Source organism: Oculina patagonica, chromosome 6, assembly GCF_052425735.1.
Source record: "Oculina patagonica isolate OP01 chromosome 6, crgOcupat, whole genome shotgun sequence".
NCBI lineage: Eukaryota > Metazoa > Cnidaria > Anthozoa > Scleractinia > Oculinidae > Oculina > Oculina patagonica.
The window spans coordinates 14,800,123-14,811,865 of NC_135763.1; the positions used below are offsets into that span (position 1 = coordinate 14,800,123).

The 11,743-nt window shown below is 37.8% G+C and overlaps 1 protein-coding gene across 4 annotated transcripts in view; it reads right to left on the minus strand.

The window, feature by feature from the left end:
- Positions 1 to 683: 683 nt before the first annotated feature.
- Positions 684 to 11,743, minus strand: part of LOC144655951 (adenosine receptor A3-like) — a 26,279-nt gene continuing 15,219 nt past the window's right edge. For 2 of the 4 annotated variants that reach the window (XM_078516142.1, XM_078516143.1), the window contains one exon: positions 685 to 3,261. In XM_078516142.1, coding sequence (XP_078372268.1) covers positions 1,992 to 3,239 — 1,248 coding nt within the window. In that variant the 5' untranslated portion in view covers positions 3,240 to 3,261 and the 3' untranslated portion in view covers positions 685 to 1,991. Of the gene's footprint in view, positions 3,262 to 6,434; positions 6,539 to 11,743 lie in introns of those variants that run through there. The other 2 variants (XM_078516144.1, XM_078516145.1) reach the window with 2 other exon arrangements.

The window sequence follows — 11,743 nt, forward strand, 5'->3', positions numbered from 1 at the left end:
CATAAACATAAAACAATAATAAACAGCATAAAAATTGTCTATTTTTATTGATAGGTGAATTTTTTATCATGAGATTTCGTGACATGTTTGGTTTACAGGACGCTTTAAGAGGCACTATCACAGGTACATTTGTGGCTATAATGGAGCTATAATTATGACTAAAATAGCTTTCTCATTTACGAGATGTACCTAGAGCAACAGGCCAAGGTGAAGATATTAAGTGAATTACTTAAGGAAGAGCGAAGTGTAATTAGTTTAGTAACTGCGGAAATTCTCGCACGCTCATTGGCTGAGTTTCATTGTCAATAAGCGGACAGTCATATTAATGACAGACACTCTTTAATAAGGTAAAGGCTATGTTATGATATATTGAGTATTTTTTTTATTATAGTGTACAAAATTATCTTCAAATTTAGGGAAAACTCGAAATACAAGTAAACTCAGCTAAGGTTAAGGTAATGATAAAACAAAAAAGGAAGAAAATGTGAATCAGATCAAGCTTACTGTAAAAGAAACTTGTCTCCTTATTCCTTCGAAACCATTTAATTTGTATTTTAGTGATACATGTGAAAACTAGAGCTTGGCAAAATCATCACAAATCCTTACAAATTTCTGAAATTTTCTCGTTTTTCCACAGTAAGATGGAAATTTAAAAAAAAACTTCAGAAGAGATCATTGGTAAAATGACGCACTTCAAATACAGGAGTGTTTATATTTTTCTTTACTCCTGTTGGCAGGATACGCGCTGGGGGGGAGGGGTCACGAGAGACCTACTGACAACATGTGGGGGGCTTCTAAAACATTTAAGGGAAAATTTTAAAAATCATCAAAGCCCCCTAATGCGTTACAGCAAAAATGGACGGTGAAGTGCGCTAAGTAAACTAAAATGTATGCAGCAGCCATACAATTCCAGAGTAAGTGCTTTATTTTATTTACAGGTAAATACATTTTTACCATCTGGTTATGTTGCTAATCCTTCAGCTGACAGGATTCCAGTTCTTACTGGTAGTGGGATGGGAATTCACGTATATATATTATATTTTTACAATACCTCAAAGGTGACCGCAGAGTGATTACACTTTAACAATCGGCGGTACAGCAAAAATCTTCCTCCTACACAAAGTAATCGTTTGAATGAAATGTAATAACTGGATAGTAAATATAACAATGTTTAATACTCGTATGATTTTAAGTAGGTGTAGATTACGTAGAGGTGCTACTATTCCACCGAGAGAACTTTAAAATATCTGCTTTGCAGTGAACAAACTATCAGTTGGGCATAAATTTCACGGCCGAGTATAAATAGGGCATTTAATTACAAGCTAACGAGAGCTGCTACGCTACTGATCTGAACTTCATTTTGCTTGATCTAGTAGCACATTTTTGTAAATAGTTTACAAATCTCTAACGATTCGCACTCAGCACATGATTAACACAAAATTATCTAATAATAATCTTATATTGTAAGGCTATTCCAAAAGCAGCAGTTCTTTGGACACCTGAAGGAAAAAGACAGCGCGGACGACCAAAAACAACTTGGGGACGGACGGTAGAAACTGAATTGAAAACCCTAAACTACACCTGGGGAGACATCGAGAAGAAAGCCTGTGACAGGCATGTGTGGAGGAAATTTGTCGCTTCCCTTAGCGCCGATGGCGTATAGGGCAGCAAGTAAGTAAGTAAGGATCTAATAATATAACAAGTTTACATAGTTACAGGAGCTGCTATCTGGAGCCCATGCATTGAGGGTTCAGCCATTTCTGAATCTAGCCGTGGGAAACTGAAGAGTAGACTAAGCAAAAAAATTCTTTACTGCATCTATCCCTGTCTTTCCTTCCTAGCAGATCCAAAATGGCCAGTTGCAACAGCCAAAGTACATGGGAAACTCGAGGAACTGTTCCCCGCGAACCGTTTAGAATCCCTGGATGTGGTTTATTTAATTGGCAATTGAATTAATCACAACGTAAAGGGTTTTCTAAAACAAATTCCAATTACAAACCAGTGACAATCTGGAAGTCACCCTTGACGAGCTCTACCCGAGAGCCGTTGCTAATCTTCTTGTTGTTTCTTCTTTGTCCTTGGTTTTCTTCTCTTTTACCCGCTCTATTCCAGATCTTTGATGATGTGCTGCTTTTACTGCTGATCAGTTTGAAAAAGTTCTTCTTGTCCCTCAGGCTCTTGAAGATTTTCTTGAACGCATCTTTGAACTCTTTACTCGTGATAAAGTACACCAGTGGATTAGCAGCCGAGTTGATCATGATGAACATGATGACTTGGCCCATGATCAGGTAATAATAAGTATTCATCCAATACCCGGGCAAAGTAAGCGCCAATACGCGTAAGGCGTTTACGGGAAACATTGTCACAGCAAATAAAATAACCAAAGGTGTCAGAATCCGCGTTGCTTTGTTACTTTGTCGCCAAATTCCTTTGACGCGTCTTTCTCTGTTTGATAAAGACTGTGAGAAGACTGTTTGATCCCCATTACCATCCACCGACATCGAGTTTCGGAATACAACACTGTCGCGTACTCGCCTTCTGATCGTAAAATATGTGAATGCTATGACAATCAGGGGAAGGACATACCACACGACAATAAGCGCAGTTAAATACGTTAGGAAGAACGCATTTTTACCATCCATATCAGGCCATTTGGGGTAGCAGCTGTCAGTGATTGAATCGTAGGTCATGACAGGGTACAGAGGAACGCATGAAACCAAAAACGATGCCAACCACACCGTGCCAATAACCAGCCAAGTCCTCCCTCGATTGCGAGACCTGTGTCTGATCTGGTAACGCTTTTTGCCAACAACATTCCGGTATCTCTCAATGGCAATGGCTGTAATCGACCAGATGGAGGCTCCGAAGAATATCTCCACGGTAGGATACAGGTAATAACATGCCTGCTCTCCAAAAATCCATCGAGGGCTGAGGTATTTTAACACTACCATAGGGTAGATTATTAGCAGTACCCCCAAATCCGCTATGGCCAGGCTCAGCAAGTAATAGTTCATGGACGTCTTCATTTTGGGGTTACTTAGTATTACAGTGCATACCAAGATGTTGCCAATTACACCCAGGAATACTATGGTTGACCACAAAGTGATTTGGAACACTGTGGCTGCCAGCGGCTGTTGAAGGTATGTTGGAGGACTTAGTGTTGTGGATTGTGTGACGTTGGCAGCCGTGGTATTTGCTAAAGACGCATTGAGTGTAGAGTTAAGATACACGTCTTCCATGGTTATTTCTGGTGTCTTCTATCTGTGTAAGATAACAAGATAACGTTAGATCTAGGACAGCGGGGAAGGACGTTTTCAGCAGTTAAACAACACCGCCATTACAATTTAACGGCGGGGCTATTCTCCCGCAAAACGTGGGAGTAAAAAAATAAAAAATAAATAAATATGTGTTTATAGTGGTCATGCACTTAGCTTCATATCTCAACGAGATAGCTAGTTTACAGGCATGCCACTGAAACAGAGGAAACAAATAATTTTAAATGAACATAACAAGGTTAAAAATCCCAACTGGCAGGAGGCAGACCAGTTGGCTATATACAAAGCGTGGTCGAGAACTTGAACTCGGGACAACCGAGAAACAAATCCAGCTAGTGGCAAGGGCAGTCTCACCGTACATGACTCACGGTAGCTAACAACTTTCTTTTTGAGGGTGTCACGTAACAGCAAAGCTGGTAAACCAGCGGCCCCCTTAAAAAGCCACAGTTGATAGAGAATACCAAAACGTTTGAAATGTTTTTAAGATACAGTTATTTCAATTAACATTGTCAGATTAAAGCTTAAAGCATAAAGTCAAGACCGAATGGTGGTCTGGGTATTTACTGGAATTTGCGCATTGGCCTATAGGAAATGTAAAAGTTTGTATTTTTTGCAAGTGAAGAATTCATGAGCTTGTTTTTCTTTTAGGATGCCTTTTTCTGTAGCTTTATTTCACTGTCGAGTGGGTTTGAGTTTTGACAAGTTTTCTAAACTTCAGTGTGGCAAAAAGTACCTTGTTTCCACATGCCTGAAGAGAAATAAAATTCGTGTTTGTCGTGTCATTAAATTTATTACTATTCAGCACGTGCAGTTGGTCTCTTCTTATACCCATACTACCTTTCGGTCTTGTCTTTAAGCTTCGGTCGCAGAGCTATATATAAACTGTTGTCAATTGACTCTTGACTATTGTCAAGAGGTGTGCAAATTCATAATCTCCATTTGGGGTTCCGAATGGGGCTTCCAAATTCCTCGCTGCAAAGGAAAAACTGAAAATATCGCTGTTGTTTCAAAAATGGTGTTTGCTCTAAACTTGTTGTGAAAGCAAAACATGCGTTCGCGATGTAGTCGTGCGTATTTTTCTTCAATTGTTAAAAAAATCAAGCGCAAATGTACGAATGACCATCTCACAATTTTCGAATAAAAAGAATTGTCGACAAACATCGAAAATGCGTTAAAAGTGTTTAAATGCCGGATTGAACAACAAAATTCGTAGAAATCATTTAGAAAATCACAAATCGTTAGTCTGTAAAAAAAAACGCCATCGATTTACGACACATTCATCGTTTATAGAATATTCACCAGTTTTCACTGAGTCTGGGGTAAAAATCAACAACTACAAAATAAAGAAATTAAAACATTGAAAAACATTAAAACATTGCATACATGTCATACATGTTAACCAATTTAATACATCGATTGAAAATCAATTTACACATAAATAAAACGGAACGAAAGGCGGAAACACTTCGAAAAAGACATTCATCTGGTACCTTTGTTTGTTCGTTGGTGACTTATAATAAGCAGGTGCGCTTATCGTTTTGACATGAGTAGCTCCGATCAAAAGAGAAAAGTATTTCGGTCACTCGATCTGACAAAGTTTGTCATGTCCGCGCAATCTACGAATCCACTGTGTTTACGGTCTCTTGTTAAAATGCCTTGAACACCATTTCTAGAAAATATTTTTGGTGCAAAGGCTTGGTAATCATTTTCCGAAATTCCCAGTGCTAAGTCTTAAACGCAGTTCATTTTCTGACAAAATAAAGGCGTCGGGTGCGCACCAGAAAAAAAACTCAGGCGATATTACATTGCAAGGCAAGGCGAAAGAAAGCCTTGAAACGCCGTCATAACTCAGCGCGGACGATATAGCCTTAATAAACAATGTATTCAGCTGTTTACAAAAACTGTATATAAATTGTCGTTTATAACAGTCGTGAAGACACACAAACTGAAAAACATCCTTGCAATTTTGAAAAATGGTTTTGAAAGCCTCGGTTCCCTGGTTTAAATTTCACTTTGTGAAATGAAACTAATTTGCACACAATGTTTTGGGGAGATAAAGTTATCATTCTACCTTCGACAAACCGAAGGAAAATCCGCATTAAAAGAAGTTTCCTACATTGAGTGAATTTAGATTAAAAGATTATTTATCTCTCTTAACGCTGCTATGATAATCTGCAAAAGTCCCAACCTTTCTTGAGAGACTAAGCACATTCATTTCCATCAGAGAATATCAGCGAAGTGTTCATAACTCAGCGCGGATGATATAGCCTTAATAAACAATGTATTCAGCTGTTTACAAAAACTGAAAATAAATTGTCGTTTATAACAGTCGTGAAGACACACAAACTGAAAAACGTCCTTGCAATTTTGAAAAATGGTTTTGAAAGCCTCTGTTCCCTGGTTTAAATTTCACTTTGTGAAATGAAACTAATTTGCGCACAATGTTTTGGGGAGATAAAGTTATCATTCTACCTTCGACAAACCGAAGGAAAATCCGCATTAAAAGAAGTTTCCTACATTGAGTGAATTTAGATTAAAAGATCATTTATCTCTCTTAACGCTGCTATGATAATCTGCAAAAGTCCCAACCTTTCTTGAGAGACTAAGCACATTCATTTCCATCATAGAATATCAGCGAAGTGTTCAAACATTTGACTGCAAGAGGGCAAAATCCTCCTGCTCGTTGCGATGAAACTATTACGAATTAAGAATCAGTAAAGTTGATATAGGAGATCTTTTGCCTCGCCGCTTTGCACAGTCAAAAATTGCTCTAAAACTGTATTGCAATAATTTATTACATAAAGATTTGGATGTGCAAGTGATTCAACCATATAAATTAATTGCAAAGCTATCATTAAGTAATCATTCTGCCTTCGAAAAACCGGAGTAAAATCCGCCTCAAAAAGAACTTTCTCGCGCTGGGAAAAATTAGCAGCACTTCACAAATCCGCACGAGGGTTATTTCTTATACAACGCGGCTGAAATGATATTAAAGTGACCATAAGTGAAAGTCCCAATTTTCTTTCTAATAACCAAGCACATTCATTACTATCAGAAAATGATTTTTTTTTTTAAATTGACTGCGCGAGGCCAAAAACACCCTGTTCGTTGAGATACAGATGAACAAGATTATGAATTTAAAATCTGCAGAGGTGTTACTTACAATAAAGCTTGCCAACCGAATTTCTTGAACGGTCAGTGTGCAATAAGTTTATCGCCTTTCCCTGGAACGGAGGTAAGCTTACACAGCACCCAGATTCTACAACATCAACACGTATAATGGAACACTAAATACAGCCTTTGATAAAAACTTAATTTCAGTCGAAAACGTTTCCCTTTCTTTTTTAATCCTCTTTCTTTTTTAAATATATTTTTTCACTGATTGTTTATGAAAAGCACAGGAAATTATTCGGAAAACATCAATGATGTTATAATCAGTTTTTTGAACGTCTATTTATACATTCGCCCTTGTGATTGGTTCATTTTGCCACTTGTTCAAAATTCTGACCCCTGATTGGTTACTTTTGGAAATGTACCCCTTAACCAACACTGTTTACTTGTTAACAGATGTTTTAAATTAGAGCTTTCCATCAAACTGAGTATATTTGTCTTTTATAAGGATTAAGCTGTCTGCCAAACAGTTATTGTTAAATTTGAGACAGTTTGACAGTTTTGGAAACGACTGTAAAATGATGCCATAAAATTGTTAAAGTAGTAGCGTGTTTTCACGTACGCTTTCAAGCTGATTTTAACGATTAACAACTATGTCGCATACAGCTCACGACCCGAATCGTCTCGTGTGAATCAAATCTACAACTGGCTTAAAATTGAGCTTCGTCGCATGCGACAAAAATTTTCGTTGGATTTGCCTACGACAATCGTTGCCATCGCGGATTTTTGCATGACGCGTGCAGCGGGAGTTACAAAAGTCGAATGCTAGAAAACTGTACCGCCTGAATTGGCGGTACAACTCAATAGGCCTCCGAAAACGACCTGTACCTTTAATGACCTTCAACAATTAACAGTACATTTTCTTTTTACGAAACTAATAAGAGCTGATTTAAACGGAACAAGTTTGTCGCATGCAACAAGCTTACGATAAGTCTACGAAACGCATTGTAAAACTTGAATCTTGCTTATTTTCCCTTTTATTATATATTAAACGTCGCTTGACCCTAGGATTGTTGTAGCGTTTTTAACCATGTTTCAAAATACTTAGACATTTTCGTGCGGTAAGTGATAATTGTAATCAAATATGAGCGCAAAACAAAAGATGTGCAGGGTCGTGGACCTTCCAACATGAATCTTAGCCTCTTATTTGCTCCTTTGATGTTTGCCGGGCTTCCTAGCCATTTCCCTCTATTAACTATGTCTTAAGTATGTCGCATGCGACAAAGTTGAACCGGCTCAATACGACCTCAATTACTTCTGCCTTTTTTTTCGTCATCAACTCTGAACTGCCCTAAAAGACCATTAACAATTAACAGTATAATTTCTTTTTCCGGAGAAAGCATAACAGTACTCAAAAGAGATTGGAATATCACGACTCAGAATAAACGCACCGCATCTTTGTAATTGTGCTGATTTGTATGCCTGATATAAGTAACGGAAACTCGTTAAATCCATAAGTGCATGGACGTTAACAATAGAGAACTAATTGATAGTTGGTCAATTGCAATTGCCTAGTATTTTTTATACCATTCACCAAAAGTATAAGTAATGTAATTACTGTTTTTTTCAGGCAACGAATCGCGAATAAGTAAACTTGCCTTGTCTATTTTATCAGCTTTCTCGACATCAAAAGAGCCATTAGATTTTTTAGCGTAAATCGCTTAATGATTCTTACGCTGGAAAAGAGTGCGGAAATTAAGGGAACACATCCAAGAAAGTTAAGTCAAAACATATAAATAGTGAATATAAACTCGTATTTTGCCAAAAACAAACAGCCGGTTTTACATTTGCCCCTTTGTCATCCTGACCGTACCACGCCAGGTATTATCCTAAACTTAAGTTGGTTCCTCTCGGCAACTGACTTGGCATTGGCAGATCTTTGCATTATTTGGACTTCGCAAGTAAGTAAACATGACTAACATGGCAAATGATTCATGGCTGGGGAGAACGTATGGCCAATATGTAAAGTAATACCGACATTTAAAAATAACATAAGGTGTTAGATTTGGTCGGGGTTAACAGCGATTTAGATTTATAATATCGTTAGTGTTTGTTAAGGATTAGCCGATTAGAGCATGAACTTTTTTCTTCAATTTTCTCCAAGCCTTTGCCGGGTTAAAGTAAGAATTAATATTATCGTTAGTGATTATTTAGGGTTAGGTATAGACCATTACATACCTTACAATTTGCTCCGATTTTGTTCAAGCTTGCCAAAGTCTTCAAACGATATAACCTTCTACAAACGTGCAGGTTACAGCAGTTTTACTTCGAACTGATTTGTCACTCGTTCGTGCAGAAGGCAAATGCCTACCACAGGAAGTTAAGTCTGAATTTCAGCCCGCTTACTCTGAACCAAAGAGCCACTAATGCCGTCCGGTGACGTCACTGCCCGAAAATCAGGTAGCAATTTTGATTGGTTGATTTCAAAAACTTTCGCATAATTCACAGATGTGTAGTTATGAGTTAATTTCAGCGCGGACTGTAATTTGAAAGCGCTTGCAAAGAGTTCTAATGTCGAAAAATCTTGTCGTAAACAAGAAAATTAACTTTATTAGTTCCTTTCTTCGAACCTTTTGCGATCTCACTTTTGTCTTGTCCACAGCCAAGTAGGATATTCTAGAAGTGAAAATTGTTCATTTTCTTGCTGCCTTTGTTGCGGACTAAATGGCTTCAATCGCATCAAAGGAAGTAAGTTCTCAAGATTACATTTGTTTGAGTCGTAAATTATTTTGATCGCTGGTAGCTCTAGTTTATAAAAGCAAATCAGTATACCGTCCGAAATATTCCATGCAGTCGATTATAATCTCACACTTTTTATGTCAGTCTACTATTAAAACAACTTTGTACCCTGTAATTAACAAATGGTATAAACGCTACAGCGTGTAGTATTGAGTTATTGATGCACGCGAAAGGTTGATAAGCAAACCACCAACACTCGTGAAGTAGTTGCACTTTCTTTTTCCTGCGTTGATCGCTTGCACCATGCTGCTTCACATGGGCGCGCGCGCAGCGTCCACCCCAGAGCAAATTGTGACAATCTCGTCCCAGAGCCCGGGGGATGGAAATAGTAAACGCTACATTAACCGAAATTGACCAATCAGAGAGCGGGCTTTACTGAAGTTACGCTATGATCCTTTATTCGAGCGATCTCTCACAAACTGATGGACAATCTGCATGTTAAAATAAAAGTTAAAGTCACAGGACGTCACCGGACGGCATTAGCCGCTATTTAGTTCAGGCAGAGAAGACGGCAGAAATGCAGTCTACAGGAAGTCGTTTTGAAGAAAAATTGTATCTGTTAAAAATGAACGCGACGGTTCAACGCTTAACTGACGTCAGATGCACGTAACTTGTCAGCATGAATTATTAAAAACGCGGCGGTTACAGTAAAAGACATCAATTAATTGATCACTACTTTCCTTATTCTAATATTTTGTCTGATATTTTGTGAGAAGACACGAGATTGTAATATCCACAAATATACCTTTGCTAACGATTTATGGCAGATTTATGGAGATTGGACTGAGTTTCCAGAAAATTCCTTTTCGTTGCCGTCCGGAAGTCGTTTTGCGTGGCATTTGTGCGTCGTGCGCGTGACTGCTGAACTGATTGCGTTTGTGTGATGCAGGAGTTCCTTTGTCGGCGTCAAACGTTTCCTGACTAAATAATTAACTTTATTCTAAGTGCACTCGCTATTTTGGCTTTTATGAAGAAAAAAGGGCTCTTTAGCCTTCGGCAGTTAACTGAATTTCTGCCTTTCATTACGATCTATTTTGCCTCAGTTCCGATCGATAATCCTTTTGTAAACATCTCAAAACTTCCTTGCAAGAGATCTAAAGTTCAAATCCAAAAACTGAAAAAAAAGTAAGCAGCTCTACAAAAAAAAAAAAAAAATGCCGATAGCTTTCATTTAAATAGTATCAAACTATGATTTCGATGTGCTATTTCAATGTTCGGGTTCATGTTTTCTCCAGAATAATGCTTTGCTTTTTTCTAAGACAAAAAGCGCATATGCACAAAAAATAGCAAGAAGATGCTTTCCTCTCCACTCTTTGTTTCTAGTTAATGGTAATCCCCCGTAATTTCTTAAGTGGATCAAACCGCAATGAATAAAAAAGTAAGAATGTTAAGTAGTGTCAATCCTATAAGGTCATAATGGATGGATTCTAAATTGGTCTACCCTCAATTACTCGTCATTAAAATTCAATCTTGTTTATCTTTCTTACAATCTTAAAATACTAATGTAACTTCCTAGAAATAAATTTGGCAACCAGGCCACATGAAACTTGTAACGTATATTACAACGATTTCAGATTTTAAAACGACCTTAAAAACTTTATTCTCTTGTTTATCATGTAAGTTGAATCCTCTAGACGGCGACAAAAATTATTCTCATAAAATGTTGTGAAATGTTCATTGAGGGGAATTTACCCTGGAGGCAAATACGTGCGGATACCACAGGAAATTAGTTGGTATCAATTTTCGAAGCTTCCTTTGTTAGATTTAATTTAAAGGACTTAGCGTGGTAGCCATTTATATACCAACGAGGTTAAAAAGCTTCACTAAAAGGTATTTCACTCTCAAGGAAAGCAAACTGCACGCAAAACGTTGTTTATTGTGCTGCTTTGTCTTTCTCCCGACAGAACTTTGCGCAGCATGCAGAGACATATATGACGAGAAAATGCATTTTGATTTGCATGCTTCGAATTCAACTCTTTCAGTGCTATTCGCCATTTCTTGTGCTTTGTTGCCAAATTTGATAAACTGTTCCACTAATTGCAGTGTTTTAGTTACAAAACCTCATAATGTTTTCAGCTTTCACTGTGCTTTCTTGCTCCCGCGATCGGTTCTGTTTTCTTTCTTTTTCCTTTCTTTTTCGTATTCCTTCCTCCCCTTTGTCTCCTTTCTTTCTTCGAGAATCCTTATTAACTCTGCGGTATCGGCAAGAAAAGTTAACTATAATGCCTATACTTTTAAAACCCCGATCAATGATGGGCATATCTGCCTAATTTGTCGCTAAGGGAACTCTGACAGATCCATATCAATCAATTTTCCACCAACAATCTTTACTTTTTCCCTTATTAAGTTCGGCCTGAATTTAGCCAACACTCAAAAATTGAGCCACGTGTGGACAGGTCAACCTTTAGTGTGACGGTTGTTTACCTAAGTACCGTAATGATTCGACTCTCCAATAAGCGCCCATCGCTTGAGTTACATAAAGTAAACAAGCGCACCGGGTCCTAAATCCAATGATTACGGTAATCAAATGTTGACAAACGTTGACTTAATCACCCATT